At 47.1% G+C, this 18309-nt stretch overlaps 1 protein-coding gene across 2 annotated transcripts in view; it reads left to right on the top strand.

Moving 5' to 3' along the window:
* CHCHD6 (coiled-coil-helix-coiled-coil-helix domain containing 6) overlaps nucleotides 1–18309 on the top strand; it is a 507702-nt gene that overhangs the window by 181283 nt on the left and 308110 nt on the right. Inside the window, exon 5 of one of the 2 annotated variants that reach the window (XM_063941214.1) lies at nucleotides 7840–7860. The exons of the other annotated variant lie outside the window; for it this stretch is intronic. Within the exon in view, the coding sequence (XP_063797284.1) occupies nucleotides 7840–7860 (21 nt within the window). The remainder of the gene's footprint in view (nucleotides 1–7839; nucleotides 7861–18309) is intronic. 2 annotated transcript variants of the gene reach the window in all.

The raw sequence follows: 18309 nt of genomic DNA, 5'->3' as shown, positions 1-18309 counted from the left end.
AAAAGGCTGATGCTGCTCCTCACCTCTATGGTGGAAATTCAAGTGTTGTGCGCACCAGCGACCACTAGATGGCGCCTATACAAATAATTGGAGAACGGTCCTCAAGCGCTGCTAGACTCCTTTACAATATTCTGGTGATGATGATCGTAACTCAGTGAGATGCGTTCACATAAAGGTTTCTTTTAACTGATTGTTGATACCTTCCAATCAGTTAAAAGAAACCTTTATGTGAACGCAGCTCACTGAGTTACGGTCATCATCACCAGGATATTGTTGGGGAGTCTAGCAGCGCTTGAGGACCGTTCTCCAATTGTTTGTATATATGCTGATTAAGATTTTGTGCTCTTGTGAGCGGGACTGAGCTGCAGCATAAAAATCCTCTTTTCAGGCTGGCAAAGTGAAATTGGAGTGCCTTGGCACTAAATTCTTACCCCCGCCAGCATTGTTAGTTTTAAAAAATAGCGGGCTGATGCGTGCCATGAAGGGGGCGGGGCTTAGCCCTCACAGCTCTCCTCAGCGCCATTTTCTCTCCACAGAGCTGCAGAGACGTTGGTCCTTACCACTGCTATAACAAGTAACAGGATGCAAAACGGGGGGGGGGGGGGGGGCATAGCAAATTTGGTGCTTAAATAAGTATATAAAGCGCTGCAGGGTCTGAGGCATTATATATTAAGGTTTCAGAACCGGGACAGGTGCTGGGTTGTGAGCTGGCAAACACCCTCTGTGTTTCTCTGACAGGCTTTACTGTGGGTCTGTTCCCCTTTTGGCCCAGTGTGTCTGTGGGTGTCGGTACAGGTGTGTCGGCATGTCTGAGACGAAGTGCTCTTCCCAGGAGGAGACTGTGTTAGGGGCAGAAACGGCTGTGGGAGTGACCCTGTCGGCACCGCCGACTCCTGACTGGGTAAATGTGTTGAATGCTTTGAATGCTAATGTGGCTCTTATTAATAAGAGATTAGATAAATCTGAGTCTCAGAACCAGGTATGGAAAAAAATCTGTGGAGGATGTATTATCACAGGTCCAGTGCCCCTCGCAGTCACATAAACGTTTGTTTGCTCAGTTAGCAGACACAGATACCGACACGGACACTGACTCCAGTGTCGACTATAGTGATACCAGATTAGACCCAAAATTGGCAAAGAGTATTCAGTACATGATTGTGGCAATAAAAGACGTGTTGCATATCTCAGAGGACCCTGCTGTTCCTGATACTAGGGTCTGTATGTATAAGGGAAAGAAACCTGAGGTAACATTTACGCCCTCTCATGAACTGAATACCCTTTTTGAAAAAATGTGGGAAAATCGTGACAAAAAGTTTCTGATTCCCAAGAGGATTCAAATGGCGTATCCATTCCCCTCTGGGGATAGAGAAAAGTGGGAGTCACCTCCCATTGTGGACAAGGCGCTATCACGGTTGTCTAAAAAGGTGGCTTTTCCGTCTCCGGACACGGCAGCCCTTAAGGATCCTGCGGATCGTAGACAGGAAAATACGCTAAAATCCATTTACATCACCACAGGTACACTACTCAGACCAGCTATTGCATCTGCGTGGGTAAGTAGTGCTATCGAAAAGTGGGCAGATAACTTGTCATCTGATATAGATACCCTGGATAGGGATAGCATCATTTTAACGCTGGGTTATATCAGGGACGCTGCAGCCTACCTAAAGGAAGCGGCGAGAGATATTGGCCTCTTGGGATCAAGGGCCAATGCCATGTCAGTCTCAGCTAGGAGAGCATTGTGGATTCATCAATGGAATGCTGATGCTGACTCTAAGAAAGCTATGGAGTCTCTACCGTATAAAGGTGGTGTATTGTTTGGTGAAGGTCTCGCTGAGTTGGTATCTATGGCTACCGCGGGTAAGTCGTCATTTTTGCCTTATGTTCCTCCACAACAAAAGAAAGCTCACCACTTGCAGATGCAGTCCTTTCGGCCAAATAAATACAAAAAAGGCCGAGGTTATTCCTTCCTTGCTAATAGAGGAAGAGGAAAAGGTAAAAGATCTCCGGCCGTGGCCGGTTCTCAGGAGCAGAAGTCCTCCCCGGCTTCTGCCAAATCCACCGCATGACACTGGGGCTCCTCTGCGGGAGTCCGCACCGGTGGGGGCACGTCTCAAGCTCTTCAGTCAATTCTGGGCTTGTTCGGCCCTAGACCCGTGGATTTTAGAAATAGTGTCCCAGGGGTACAAACTGGAGTTTGAAGACGTTCCCCCTCGACGTTTTTTCAAATCTGCCTTACCAGCTTCTTTTCCGAACAGGGAGGTAGTATGCGATGCAATACAAAAGTTGTGTTTGAATCAAGTCATTGTCAGGGTTCCCCCGGCACAACAGGAAGAAGGCCTTTATTCAAGCCTGTTTGTGGTCCCGAAGCCGGACGGCACGGTCAGACCAATTCTGAACCTAAAGTCCCTCAATCTTTACCTAAGAAAATTCAAATTCAAGATGGAATTTCTCCGAGCAGTGATCTCCAGTCTTGAGGAAGGGGATTTCATGGTGTTGGTCGACATAAAGGATGCCTACTTACACATCCCCATATATCCTCCGCATCAGGCTTACCTGAGGTTTGCTACTCAGGATTGTCATTACCAATTTCAGATGTTGCCGTTTGGTCTGTCCACGGCTCCGAGGATTTTCACCAAGGTAATGGCGGAAATGATGGTTCTCCTTCGCAGGCAAGGAGTCACGATTATCCCTTACCTGGACGATCTCCTGATAAAGGCGAGATCCAAAGACAAGCTGGAGCAGCACATTGCGCTCTCCCTGACAGTTCTTCAACAACATGGTTGGCTCCTAAACCTGCCGAAGTCACAGTTGAATCCGACGAAGCGGCTGTTGTTTTTGGGAATGATTCTGGACACGGAATTACAGAGAGTTTTTCTTCCAGAAGAGAAGGCTCTGGAAATTCAGAGTTTGGTCAAACAAATTCTGAAACCAGCGAGAGTATCAATTCATCAATGCACTCGGTTGCTGGGGAAGATGGTGGCGGCCTACGAGGCCATTCAGTTTGGCACATTCCATGCCAGAGTGTTTCAGTGGGACCTATTGGACAAGTGGTCCGGATCCCATCTGCACATGCACCGGAAAATGATCCTATCCTCCAAGACCAGTATCTCACTCCTAGAGGGACGCAGGTTCGAGATCCAGGACTGGATCCTAGTAACCACGGATGCGAGTCTCCGAGGCTGGGGAGCAGTCCCACACGGGGAAACCTTCCAGGGAAAATGGTCAAGCCAGGAAGTTTGTCTACACATAAACGTTCTGGAGTTAAGGGCCATTTACTGCGGCCTTCTTCAAGCTGAACGTCTTCTTCGCAACCTGCCCGTCCTAATACAATCGGACAATATAACAGCAGTAGCGTACATAAACCGCCAGGGCGGAACAAGGAGCAGGGCGGCAATGGCAGAGGCCACAAAAGTTCTCCACTGGGCGGAAAGACATACAAGCGCTCTGTCAGCAATCTTCATTCCAGGATTGGACAACTGGGAAGCAGACTTCCTCAGCAGACACGATCTCCATCCAGGAGAGTGGGGTCTTCATCAAGAGGTCTTCACAGAAGTGACAAGTCTTTGGGGAATTCCTCAAATAGACATGATGGCGTCTCGCCTTAACAAGAAACTTCAGAGATATTGTTCCAGGTCGAGGGACCCTCAAGCAATAGCAGTGGAGGCGCTGGTAACACCATGGGTGTTTCAGTCGGTGTACGTGTTTCCTCCGCTTCCACTCATTCCAAAGGTGCTAAAGATCATAAGAAGAACAAAGGTTCAGGTGATCCTCATTGCTCCGGACTGGCCAAGGAGAGCTTGGTATCCAAATCTTCAGGAATTACTCATAAGAGATCCCTGGCCTCTTCCTCTACGAGAGGATCTGTTACAGCAGGGGCCGTGCGTGTACCACGACTTACCGTGGCTATGTTTGATGGCTTTGCGGTTGAACGCCGGATATTAGCCCGAAAGGGTATTCCCAGTGAAGTTATTCCCACACTTCTTCAGGCTAGAAAAGGAGTAACGTCTAAACATTATCACCGTATTTGGAGAAAATGTGTGTCTTGGTGTGAATCCAAGAAGGCTCCTACGGAAGAATTTCAGCTAGGGCGTTTTCTCCATTTCCTGCAAGCAGGTATGGATGCGGGCCTATAGTTAGGCTCGATTAAAGTACAAATTATCGATTTTCTTTCATAAACAATTGTCCTCCTTTCCAGAAGTTCAGACTTTCGTGAAAGGAGTTTTGCTCATCCAACCTCCATTTGTGCCCCCAGTGGCACAATGGGATCTTAACGTGGTGTTGCATTTTCTTCAATCACATTGGTTTGAACCTTTATAGAAGGTTGAGTTGAAATTTCTCACTTGGAAAGTGGTCATGCTATTGGCCTTAGCATCTGCAAGGCGGGTGTCTGAGCGGCTTTGTCTCACAAGAGTCCTTATTTAATCTTCCATGAAGATAGAGCGGAGTTGAGGACTCGTCAACAATTTCTGCCGAAGGTGGTTTCATCGTTCCACATGAACCAGCCTATTGTGGTACCAGTGTCTACTGACGCCTTCGCGGAGTCAAAATCCCTTGATGTTGTCAGGGCCTTGAAGATTTATGTCGCCAGAACGGCTCAACTTAGGAATTCGGAAGCTCTGTTTATCCTGTATGCTGCCAACAACATTGGAACGCCTGCTTCCAAGCAGACTATTGCGCGCTGGATCTGTAATACGATTCAGCATGCTCATTCTACGGCTGGATTGCTGTTACCGAAATCAGTGAAGGCCCACTCTACCAGAAAAGTGGGCTCATCCTGGGCGGCTGCCGCGGAGTCTCGGCATTACAACTCTGCCGAGTAGCTACTTGGTCGGGTTCAAACACTTTTGCGAAATTTTACAAGTTTGATACCCTGGCTGATGAGGACCTCATGTTTGGTCAATCGGTGCCGCACTGTCCCGCCCGTTCTAGAGCTTTGGTATAAACCCCATGGTTCTTATAGTGTCCCCAGCATCCTCTAGGACATATGAGAAAATAGGATTTTAATACCTACCGGTAAATCCTTTTCTCTTAGTCCGTAGAGGATGCTGGGCGCCCGTCCCTGTGCAGACTCTATCTGCAGTTATTAGTTATGTTTACACACGGGTTGTGTTACGTTATGGTCAGCCTGTTGCTGACGTTGTTCATGCCGTTAACTGGAGTTTCAGTTAAATGCCATGTTGTACGGCGTGTTTGAGGTGTGAGCTGGTAGGTGTCCCACCTTAGTTACCAATAAATCCTTCCCTCAAAATGTCCGACTCCCTGGGCACAGTTCCTATAACTGGAGTCTGGAGGAGGGGCATAGAGGGAGGAGCCAGTTCACACCACTTTCAAAGTCTTAAAGTGCCCATGTCTCCTGCGGATCCCGTCTATACCCCATGGTTCTTATGGTGTCCCCAGCATCCTCTACGGACTAAGAGAAAAGGATTTACCGGTAGGTATTAAAATCCTATTTTTCCTTATTTTGGGGTACAGGCATTTCCCCATTTTCACTAAGACATTTTACTGATTTTGCCATCAAGAATTATCCGGCAAATTCTGTTTCTGCACACTTCTATTTGGATTGCGAGATAAACAGGAGAGTGCGTACAGGCGATATGCTGAATTATTGGGCAATATGTGCGTGAACTTAACGCTTTATCGCGGCTAAGTGAATTCCCCCATGGTGGGACCTGTTTTTTTTATATGAAAGCAATAAGAAAATCCACCTAGACATAGAAGTCTGATGATGGGCACCCACCTAGAAGGCTTTTTCCATGGCGAATTGCCTTCTTTATATGTGCGCCATACTTCTTGTTTATTATATCTGTAAAGCACCTCAGGAAACCTTTAAAAAAAAACTGTACTTTCTGAAAAGGAGAACAGTATCTGAAGGGGATCCGGTCTCTAGGTCGACCACTATTGGTTGACGGGGTCTCTAGGTCAACATGTTCTAGGTTGACAGGTCAAAGGGTCGACATGAGATTTTCACAATTTCTTTTTTTTTTTTAACTTTTTCATACTTAACGATCCACGCGGACTACAATTGGGACACACTGCACTATTTGGGGTTCCCGGTCACTGTACGGAGAAAACGACCACAAAAATCACTTAAAAAATCATATCGACTTTTTGACCTGTAGACCTAGAGACACCGTCGACCTAGTTACTGTGGACCAATAGTGGTCTACCTAGTTACTGTCGACCAATAGTGGTCGACCTAGTTACTATCTACCTTCCATACCACACCCATCTGAAGAAGCAGAACATCTGTCATGGTATGGGATAATTTCTCGTAATATGTGACAAAGTATCATTTTGTGTAACGGGATACCTCAAAAGAAAAACTACCCTGTATATCCTGGCATACCTGAAGAGCATAGGGGGTCATTCCGAGTTGATCGCTCGCTAGCAACTTTTTGCAGCGCTGCGATCAGATAGTTGCCGCCCACGGGGAGTGTATTTTCGCTTTACAAGTGTGTGAAAGCTTTTGCAGCCGACTGCACAAAAAAGATTTTTTGCAGTTTCTGAGTAGCTCTGGACTTACTCAGCCGCTGCGATCACTTCAGTCTTTTTGGTCCCGGAATTGACGTCAGACACCTGCCCTGCAAACGCTTGGACACGCCTGCGTTTTTGCAAACACTGCCAGAAAACGGTCAGTTGACACCCACAAACGCCCTTTTTCTGTCAATCACCGTGCGAATGGATTCTTTGTTAAATACATCGCCCAGCACTGATCCTCTTTGTACCCGTACGACGCACCTGCGCATTGCTGTGCTTGCGCATGCACAGTTTTGCCGAGATTTAACCTGATCGCAGCGCTGCAAAAAGTTGCTAGCGAGCGATCAATTTGGAATGACCCCCATTGTGTTACATCTCTGCAACAAACAAATACTGTAATTGGACTAAAAAACACTTAAAGCATATAGTGAATAAGGGGTTCAGTACAAGAAATGAGCTTATTTAAAGTCGCGCTACACACCACATTATGCCCACCTTCCCCAGCTGAATCTTTTTTTTGTAACGTTTTTATTTGTTTTTATTAATAGTCAATAAAATTGTCAGAAACTTTCCTTTTTAAGTATTTTTAGATTTTGTTCAGCGTTCTCGTTTATTTGTTGTATTTTTTTTTCTTTTCTTTTTTGGTTCTTTCCGTGTTTTCCTTACGCTTCCATTAGCAATTGTGGACAGCCGCGCTCATGGAGAAATAGACGTGTAACCTCTTATGAGAGGTCTAACCGCTGTGCAAGTTCTCCACAGTCACCTCTGTCAGAAGCCGTAACTGCCTCTGTTTTCCATCTGATATTTCTGGGTCATCTTCATCTGTTTCTTTGTTTTATAGTACATACTTCTTAGGTTATGTAGGTATGTGTATTTTCCTATGCGTGTATGTTTATATGTATATAGGCATATTAACTTAAGTAAATGTTGAATGAAGGATTTTCTCTTTGTACTGTATGTTCTTTTCTGGATCTAAGTTCATAGATTTTTTTTTGCTTTGTACATTTTATCTCACTTTTTTATTCGTTCTTTTATTCATAATTTGAAAGCCAAAAATTGTGCGTTACTAGAAGCGGAATTGTGAAATGAATCCAGGTCCCCGGTATGCAGATGTGTTTTATTCTCCCTGGCAGCACCCGGCGCCCGCTGTGTGAATGTGACATGCTCTGAAGCTCTGCGAAACTCGGTCTCCTATCTGTGCCTACCAATATTGGGAGCTCTGCGAAACACTCACTGCTCACCGCTCTAATGTTCTCCATTCCTTAAGCCTTCTCTACACTTTGTGCCGCAGAAACGCCAGCTCAATTAATCACTGACATTGTTTCCTCTCTTTCCTCCCTCTGCCTGCTGCACTCTGCAAAGCCGCCGGATTTGGATGAGCGGGTAAGCGCTGCTTGGCTTGTGTTCATGCTGGGTTCACTTGTCACATTGTCACGGAGCTGGGACTGTTTGTGGGAACCATGGTCCACTTAATTTCCTTTTCTCTGCATGGAAAAGTGTACCTGCGGCCTGCATGCAATGGAGGCGGCCATTTTGTGGGCTGGGCCAGGAGCACTCAGCCTATCACTTTGCTAGGCACATGGCTGACTCCATAAAAGCCATTTGTTCAACTTGTTTACTGAAATTTAATGGGCTGCATCCTAGCAGATATGGGTGCTGCTCACAAATGGCGGCCCCCTATTGTATGGAGGTGAAGGGTTTACCTTTTAAATGTTCTCATCTTCAGTGCGTGGGAAAACACTCACCTGGTCTACCAGGTGCATTTGCACAACCAACTTCAGCTGGGGAAGAGTGGGGGAAGGTTAGCGTGGGTGTGGTATTGAAGGTTGACTACACTTAGGTCAACAGTGTCTAGGTCGACCACTATTGGTCGACGGTAACCAGGTCGACAGGGATTCTAGGTCCACATGGTCCAGGTTAACAGGTCAAAAGGTCGACATGAGTATTTTAATCTTTTTTGGTGTCGTTTTCGCCGTACAGTGACTGGGAACCCCAATTAGTGCACCGTGTCCGCTCGCACGGCTCGCTTCACTCGCCATGCTTCGGGCAAGGTGCCTCGCTACACTCGGCACAGGTTACCGTGCCAATCGTAGTCCACGTGGATCGTAAAGTATGAAAAAGAAAGAAAAAAAATGGGAAAAACTCATGTTGACCTTTTGACCTGTCGACCTATTTACTGTCGACCGATAGTGGTCAACCTAGATACTGTCGACCTAAGTTTTGTCGACCTAGAGACCAGATACCGGTTAGCATACTTCATAAAATCTGTAATTCTATATTATGGTTATCATATAAATGTATCTGTTTCTTAAATCATTCCAGTTGGGGAAATGTTTATAATTGATCAGCCAGCTTTATATTTGATGTTTATGAAGCTATTACTAGTCCCTGTCCCAAAAATGGCACACTAAAGTATAAAGATGTTTACCGTCCCATCGCCCCAACGCCATTGGTTATGAAATGTTTTGAGCGTTTGGTGTTGAGGCGTATTCAGTCTCACTTTACTGCTGAGTCTGGTCCTTTTCCATTTGCTTACAGGGGAAATCGCTCAGCGGAGGACGCGGTTCTTACCGTCTTGCGCTGCGTGACTCATTTAGAGCAGAAAGTGATAGGATTTTATTTGTTGATTTTAGTTCTGCCTTTAGTACCATAATCCCGGTTTCTTTAATATGTAAATTTTTTGATTTGGGTAGATCTGTAATTGGGTTTTAGGATTTCTGATAAATAGGCCCCAACTGATAAAGAGGTATATTCAATTGAAGTCGAAAGCTGCAGTCTGTCGAAAAGACAGCAGTTTTCAACTTTTTTAGGTCGGAAGGGGTTCCGACCTATTCAATCTAACCCCAAATTATTCGACAAGTAGAGGAATTCGACTTGTCAAAAAGCACGTGGATCGGCGGAATAGCTGCCGATCCACGTGTTTGTGTCGAAAGCGGTTTTTGGCCCCCTTTTCGACCATCTCAATTCGATTTTAAAAAAAGTCGAAGAAAGATGCGGGAGCAGAGACCGGGAGTGCCGCGGGCAGCCAGATGGGGAGAGCAGCGCCGGAGGATGTCACAGCCGCCGTAAGCGGCGGCTGTGATGCGGTGACGGGGAGAGGCATAGAGACGGGAGTGGGGGGAAGACGGTGGAGAACCGCGGGCAGACTGGGGAGAGCAGCGCTTCTCCCCCGTCTGCCCGCAGCTCTCCCCTGTCTCAGCTCCCGCATCTCAATATGACTTTTTTAAAAGTTGAATTGAGATGCCATTGAATAGCCCAGGTCGGATCCATTTCGACCAATGAATGTCGGAATGGATCCGACTTCAATTGAATATAGCCCAAAGTTGGGTAAATACACATCAGGGGAAGTGCTGATAAAACCAGGTTCCCCACAGGGTTGCGTCCTTAGCCTCCTATTCTATTCATTATGCACCCACGACTGTGTATCCTCTTTACAATCTGTTAAGATCTTTCTTCTTAGATGGTTATGGGTGGCCTGTATAAGTAAAGTAGCACTTAAAAAGCTTTTACCGTTGCATAAATGAGATTGTCTTGATTTCTGATATTATGGTTATGATTTGGCAACGGTACTGCATCCGAGATTGGCTTTTACGTCTGGTTAGGTCTGCAGGAAAAGTTACTGGGCTGAAGTTGCCTTCTATTCAGGACATCTATGAGTAGAGTTTTAAAGAGAACTATTGGTATTTTATCTGACCCAAGTCATAGGCTATTTCCTAAATTACTATCTACAGTAGCAGACGGTTCAGAACCTTTTTTTGGTCTACTGTTTTTATTGTTCTAATGCACTTATCTAATACACACTGGCCGAGATGCCCGATGGCCTATACGAACGGGTGGAAGGGGGGGGGGGAATGGTGACGGGGGGAGTTAAGTTTCTTCACTCCCTGACGTCAGCCGGCTCCATAGCCCTACATGCTAATATGGCCGATATTGTCCATATTGGCTTGGGGTATGGGACTCAGGGTCGACACCCATGAGATCGACACTCATTGGTGGACAGTGGCTAGGTCAACACTAGAAATGGGTCGACACGGCCATTAGGTCATCATGAAAAAAGGTCGACATGAGTTTTTTATGTTTTTTTGGTGTTGTTTTCTCCGTCAAGCGACCGGGAACCCCAATTAGTGCACTGCGTCCCCTTGCATCTGCTACCGCTGCGCACGCCACAGGTTACCGTTCCCAGTCAAAGTCCACGTGGATCGTAAAGTATAAAAAAAAGTCCCCCCCCAAATTTTTTTTTTTTAAAAACTCACGTCAACCTTTTTGCATGTCGACACCACTGTCGACCAATGGGTGTCAACCTAATGGGTGATGACCAAATTGGTGTCGACCCAGAGTCCGGATACCGTTGGCTTATAGGTATAAACGAGCCAGCACCAACGAACAACGAGCGCGGGGCCGCGCATCGTTCAGCGTTGGTGCCTACACACTGAAAGATATGAACGATTTCTCATTCATTGTTCATATCGGCCGCACACATTGGCCAGTGTGTAGGGCCCTTAAGTTCTTATGCAAGAGTGTAATTTTTGCGGTTTGTTTTATTGTTGCAGGGATATTTTACATTATTTCATTTGGCCATTCATTGTGTTTTATGTTTAATGGCGATAAAATTGTACGGTGTAATAGCTATTCATTACATACAGCAGATGTATAAAACTGGTACTGCTAACAGGAATATAAGGCCGCCATCAGAATTGAACAAATTAGGGCCACCCGCTGGTTTTCAAAGCATTGCAAAACATTGTATCTAACCTCCCGTTTTCACGCATCTATTTATCCCCTCGTTAAACAGCAAGAAAAAAATTAAAAAGTATCACGTTGGAACAAAAGGTTTTAACTAAACCTCCTCCTCCCCTCAGGCCACTTCTAAAACCTTTACATGGATAAATCTGTTAATTGGTTAGCAGAAAATAATGAAAGGGAGGCGAGCGTCCAGAAATGAAAGGTTTGTTAATTGCCAGTGCTGGGTTTGACACCCTTTTAAACCCTCATTGGCACCAGCCAGCGATTACTGTGAACAACATTCCTATTGGATAGAGCCTGCCATCCGCAGGTCACAGGTCGCTTTCCCTAATGAGTTTTTTTTTTTTTTTTTGTATGCGAGGTAGTCATTAAATTGTGCAGCATTTTCACCTCCCTCCCAATGAGGACTGGTGGTAGCAGGAAAGATTAAGCATTGTCAGTGTCTCCTGGTCACTGGACTTATCAGAAGTCCGGTTAGCCCAAAACAGCAGAGTTTTCTCGTTAGCACTCTTTCAACGTTGACTTTTTAAGTCATGTTACCCTGTGCGCTTGTTGACAGTCCATTTTATTTCATGAGAGTTCATAGGCAAACACAGGGGGGGTTTTCTGGTTGCCCGGAAACCCCCCTTTTCTTGGCTCAAATTTTGACAATACCAACGGTATATAATACGATTACTAGAGCTGCTGCCACATCATGCAACTTAAGAGACAGAGCAAAGCTGCTACACATGCCCAGTTTTAGCAGCTTCTTCTATCAAGTTTGCGTTGTGTGGATCTGAGCACTCAATCAGTGCACTGGACCAGAGAGTAGTTACCAGGAAGAAGAGACAGGAGCCTTACCGTGAGGTGGAAGAATGTGCTTAGAAAGTGCAGTACTGGTTCCATTGTGTTTGCGTATTTATTTATTATAGTATGTTTAACCTTTTTCATGACCACTTATCTTATTTATATTTAAAGGTTTGATACAGTCTATACTATAGACCGTCTATAGTGTTACATATTAATACTGTATTCCATGTTCTGCAGAGTGGTAGACTGTGGGTTACATTTGGAAGCCCCCCTCTAGAAATCCTGCGTTTGCCACTGGAGTTGGGCACACTGCAGGTTCCAGAAGTTTAATGGGGAGCACAAATATTTTTTTCCCATTGTTGCAGCAAAGGGAAAGGCCCCAAATGCCTGTTTATTAGTCATTAGCAGAGAGACACCTTTACACTCCCCAGATACAGGCATCCAGTCACGAGCGCTATGTGCAGATGAATACGTGCGACTCAGTTAGTAGTGACAGGACTCTTTGTGCACCAGCAGTGCCAGTTAAAGGTCCAGAACGTGCTTATAGGCTATCAGTGGTGCAACTTCATTAGCGATGGGTCATTGTGACATACAGATCAGGTGCCCGATAATTGGTTACAAATGATGTCATATTAGGGACCGTTTATGTTATGTCGACGAGCGTTCAAGCAGAAGCCACCTGAGCCGCGTTCCTGACTGTTTTCCCCATCTCTTTATGGTTACGAGTGTTGTCACACCGCCCTGACATTGTATGCCTAAACTGTATCCAACAATAAAGCAATTAAACACAAGAATGTGAATAAAACTGAGCTATGGGCACACAGCTGGTTCAAATGCCTCCCACCTCTTTGTCCTCCTTGATTAAAAAGTTGTGGCATTGCCCGGACCTTTGGGGCTTCCATAAAGTTCCATGTTGCCACTAAGGTGGGTTAGCAGTATTGTTGGTGCCCCTCACCCCTAAAATTCACATTTGCGCACTGTTGCTGTCTCACGCTGTGTGAGTCACGCCTAGTGCTGTCTGTTCTTGATTACAGTGCGCACCTTTGTTTCTCTAACGTCCTAGTGGATGCTGGGGACTCCGAAAGGACCATGGGGAATAGCGGCTCCGCAGGAGACTGGGCACAAAAGTAAAAGCTTTAGGACTACCTGGTGTGCACTGGCTCCTCCCCCTATGACCCTCCTCCAAGCCTCAGTTAGATTTTTGTGCCCGAACGAGAAGGGTGCAGTCTAGGTGGCTCTCCTGAGCTGCTTAGAAAAAAGTTTAGTTTTAGGTTTTTTATTTTCAGTGAGACCTGCTGGCAACAGGCTCACTGCACCGAGGGACTAAGGGGAGAAGAAGCGAACTCACCTGCGTGCAGAGTGGATTGGGCTTCTTAGGCTACTGGACATTAGCTCCAGAGGGACGATCACAGGCCCAGCCATGGATGGGTCCCAGAGCCGCGCCGCCGTCCCCCTTACAGAGCCAGAAGACTGAAGAGGTCCGGAAAATCGGCGGCAGAAGACGTCCTGTCTTCAATAAGGTAGCGCACAGCACCGCAGCTGTGCGCCATTGCTCTCAGCACACTTCACACTCCGGTCACTGAGGGTGCAGGGCGCTGGGGGGGGGCGCCCTGAGACACAATAAAAACACCTTTTTTGGCAAAAAATACATCACATATAGCTCCTGGGCTATATGGATGCATTTAACCCCTGCCAATTTTTCCATAAAAAAGCGGGAGAAAGGCCGCCGAAAAGGGGGCGGAGCCTATCTCCTCAGCACACTGGCGCTATTTGTTCCTCACAGCTCCGTTGGAGGAAGGCTCCCTGACTCTCCCCTGCAGTCCTGAACTACAGAAACAGGGTAAAACAAGAGAGGGGGGACACTAATTTGGCAGATAAATATATATTGCAGCTATATCAGGGAAAAACACTTATATAAGGTTATCCCTATATATATATAGCGCTCTGGTGTGTGCTGGCAAACTCTCCCTCTGTTTCCCCAAAGGGCTAGTGGGGTCCTGTCCTCTGTCAGAGCATTCCCTGTGTGTGTGCTGTGTGTCGGTACGTTGTGTCGACATGTATGAGGAGGAAAATGGTGTGGAGGCGGAGCAATTGCCTGTGTTAGTGATGTCACCCCCTAGGGAGTCGACACCTGACTGGATGGTCTTATGGAAAGAATTACGTGATAGTGTCAGCACTTTACAAAAGACTGTTGACGACATGAAACAGCCGGCAAATCAGTTAATACCTGTACAGGCGTCTCAAACACCGTCAGGGGCTCTAAAACGCCCGTTACCTCAGGTCGATACTGACACGGACACTGACTCCAGTGTCGACGGTGAGGAAACAAACGTATTTTCTCTAACGTCCTAGTGGATGCTGGGGACTCCGTCAGGACCATGGGGAATAGCGGCTCCGCAGGAGACAGGGCACAAAAAGTAAGCTTTTAAGATCACATGGTGTGTACTGGCTCCTCCCCCTATGACCCTCCTCCAAGCCTCAGTTAGGTTTTTGTGCCCGTCCGAGCAGGGTGCAATCTAGGTGGCTCTCATAAAGAGCTGCTTAGAAAAAGTTTTTTTTAGGTTTCTTATTTTCAGTGAGTCCTGCTGGCAACAGGCTCACTGCAACGAGGGACTTAGGGGAGAGAAGTGAACTCACCTGCGTGCAGGATGGATTTGCTTCTTAGGCTACTGGACACCATTAGCTCCAGAGGGATCGAACACAGGCCCAGCCATGGAGTCCGGTCCCGGAGCTGTGCCGCCGACCCCCCTTGCAGATGCCGAAGTTGAAGAGGTCCAGAGGTCCGGAAACAGGCGGCAGAAGACTTTCAGTCTTCATAAGGTAGCGCACAGCACTGCAGCTGTGCGCCATTGTTGTCGGCACACTTCACACCAGCGGTCACTGAGGGTGCAGGGCGCTGGGGGGGGGGCGCCCTGGGCAGCAATGTATAATACCTTTTTCTATGGCTAAAATACATCACATATAGCCCTTGAGGCTATATGGATGTATTTAACCCCTGCCATATATCGCAAACTCCGGGAGAAGAGCCCGCCGTTTTAGGGGGCGGGGCCTATTCTCCTCAGCACACAGCGCCATTTTCCTGCTCAGCTCCGCTGTGAGGAAGGCTCCCAGGACTCTCTCCTGCACTGCACTACAGAAACAGGGTAAAACAGAGAAGGGGGGCATATTTTGGCGATATTTATATATATTAAGCGCATATAACAGAAACAACACCTTTTAGGGTTGTTTATATACATTTTTATAGTGCTTTGGTGTGTGCTGGCAAACTCTCCCTCTGTCTCCCCAAAGGGCTAGTGGGGTCCTGTCTTCGATAAGAGCATTCCCTGTGTGTCTGCTGTGTGTCGGTACGTGTGTGTCGACATGTATGAGGACGATGTTGGTGTGGAGGCGGAGCAATTGCCGGTAATGGTGATGTCACCCCCTAGGGAGTCGACACCGGAATGGATGGCTTTAATTATGGAATTACGTGATAATGTTAGCACGCTGCAAAAGTCAGTTGACGACATGAGACGGCCGGAAAACCAGTTAGTACCTGTCCAGGCGTCTCAGGCACCGTCAGGGGCTGTAAAACGTCCCTTACCTCAGTCAGTCGACACAGGTACCGACACAGATGAATCTAGTGTCGACGGTGAAGAAAGAAACGTATTTTCCAATAGGGCCACACGTTATATGATCACGGCAATGAAGGAGGCTTTGCATATCTCTGATACTGCAGGTACCTCAAAGGGGGGTATTATGTGGGGTGTGGAAAAACTACCTGTAGCTTTTCCAAAATCAGAGGAATTGAATGACGTGTGTGATGAAGCGTGGGTTAACCCCGATAGAAAACTGCTAATTTCAAAGAAGTTATTGGCATTATACCCTTTCCCACCAGAGGTTAGGGCGCGCTGGGAAACACCCCCTAGGGTGGATAAGGCGCTCACACGCTTATCAAAACAAGTGGCGTTACCGTCTCCTGATACGGCCGCCCTCAAGGATCCAGCTGATAGGAGGCTGGAAACTACCCTGAAGAGTATATACACACATACTGGTGTTATACTGCGACCAGCAATAGCCTCAGCCTGGATGTGCAGTGCTGGGGTGGTGTGGTCGGATTCCCTGACTGAAAATATTGATACCCTGGATAGGGACAGTATTTTATTGACTATAGAGCAATTAAAGGATGCTTTTCTTTATATGCGAGATGCTCAGAGGGATATTTGCACTCTGGCATCGAGAGTAAGTGCGATGTCCATATCTGCCAGAAGAAGTTTATGGACGCGACAGTGGTCAGGTGATGCGGATTCCAAACGGCATATGGAGAGGAATTATTTGGGGTCGGTCTATCGGATCTGGTGGCCACGGCAACAGCCGGAAAATCCACTTTTTTACCTCAGGTCACCTCCCAACAGAAAAAGACACCGTCTTTTCAGCCGCAGTCCTTTCGTTCCTATAAGAACAAGCGGGCAAAAGGACAGTCATATTTGCCCAGAGGCAAAGGAAGGGGTAAGAGGGTGCAGCAAGCAACTACTTCCCACGAACAGAAGCCCTCCCCGGCTTCTACAAAGCCCTCAGCATGACGCTGGGGCTGTGCAAGCGGACTCAGGGGCGGTGGGGGGTCGACTAAAGATTTTCAGCACACAGTGGGCGCGCTCACAGGTGGACCCTTGGATCCTGCAGGTAGTATCTCAGGGTTACAAGTTGGAATTCGAAAAGTCTCCCCCTCGCCGGTTCCTAAAGTCTGCGTTACCAACGTCTCCCTCAGAAAGGGCGACGGTATTGGAAGCCATTCACAAGCTGTATTCTCAGCAGGTGATAGTCAAGGTACCCCTCCTACAACAGGGAAAGGGGTATTATTCCACACTATTTGTGGTACCGAAGCCGGACGGTTCGGTAAGACCTATTCTAAATCTGAAATCCTTGAACCTGTACATACAGAAATTCAAGTTCAAGATGGAGTCACTAAGAGCAGTGATAGCGAATCTGGAAGAAGGGGACTTCATGGTGTCCCTGGACATAAAAGATGCTTATCTGCATGTCCCAATTTACCCTTCACACCAAGGGTATCTCAGGTTCGTGATACAAAACTGTCATTATCAGTTTCAAACGCTGCCGTTTGGTTTGTCCACGGCACCTCGGGTCTTTACCAAGGTAATGGCCGAAATGATGGTTCTTCTACGAAGAAAAGGCGTATTAATTATCCCTTACTTGGACGATCTCCTGATAAGGGCAAGGTCCAGAGAACAGCTGGAAGTCGGAGTAGCACTAACCCAAGTAGTGCTTCAACAACACGGGTGGATTCTGAATCTTCCAAAATCTCAATTGACCCCGACGACACGTCTGCTGTTCCTGGGAATGATTCTGGACACTGTTCAGAAAAAGGTGTTTCTCCCGGAGGAGAAAGCAAGGGAGTTATCCGAACTTGTCAGGAACCTCCTAAAACCAGGAAATGTGTCAGTACATCAATGCACAAGAGTCCTGGGAAAGATGGTGGCTTCTTACGAAGCAATTCCATTCGGCAGATTCCACGCACGAATATTTCAGTGGGATCTGCTGGACAAATGGTCCGGATCGCATCTGCACATGCATCAGCGGATAACACTGTCACCAAGAACAAGGGTGTCTCTTCTGTGGTGGTTGCAGAGTGCCCATCTGTTAGAGGGCCGCAGATTCGGCATACAGGACTGGGTCCTGGTGACTACGGATGCCAGCCTACGAGGCTGGGGAGCAGTCACACAGGGAAGAAACTTCCAGGGCGTGTGGTCAAACCTGGAGACGTCTCTTCACATAAATATACTGGAGCTAAGAGCGATTTACAATGCTCTAAGCCTGGCAAAACCGCTGCTTCAGGGTCAGCCGGTGTTGATCCAGTCGGACAACATCACGGCAGTCGCCCACGTAAACAGACAGGGCGGCACGAGAAGCAGAAGAGCAATGACAGAAGCTGCAAGGATTCTTCGCTGGGCGGAAAATCATGTCATAGCACTGTCAGCAGTGTTCATTCCGGGAGTGGACAACTGGGAAGCAGACTTCCTCAGCAGACACGACCTCCACCCGGGAGAGTGGGGACTTCATCCAGAAGTCTTCCACATGATTGTGAACCGTTGGGAAAAACCAAAGGTGGACATGATGGCGTCCCGCCTCAACAAGAAACTGGACAGATATTGCGCCAGGTCAAGAGACCCTCAGGCAATAGCTGTGGACGCTCTGGTAACACCGTGGGTGTACCAGTCCGTGTATGTGTTTCCTCCTCTGCCTCTCATACCAAAGGTACTGAGAATTATACGGCTACGGGGAGTAAGAACAATACTCGTGGCTCCG

This window comes from Pseudophryne corroboree, chromosome 9 (assembly GCF_028390025.1).
Source record: "Pseudophryne corroboree isolate aPseCor3 chromosome 9, aPseCor3.hap2, whole genome shotgun sequence".
Taxonomy (NCBI): domain Eukaryota; kingdom Metazoa; phylum Chordata; class Amphibia; order Anura; family Myobatrachidae; genus Pseudophryne; species Pseudophryne corroboree.
The sequence above is the reverse complement of the archived record's forward strand: the minus strand, read 5'-3'. Positions and strand labels throughout refer to the sequence as shown.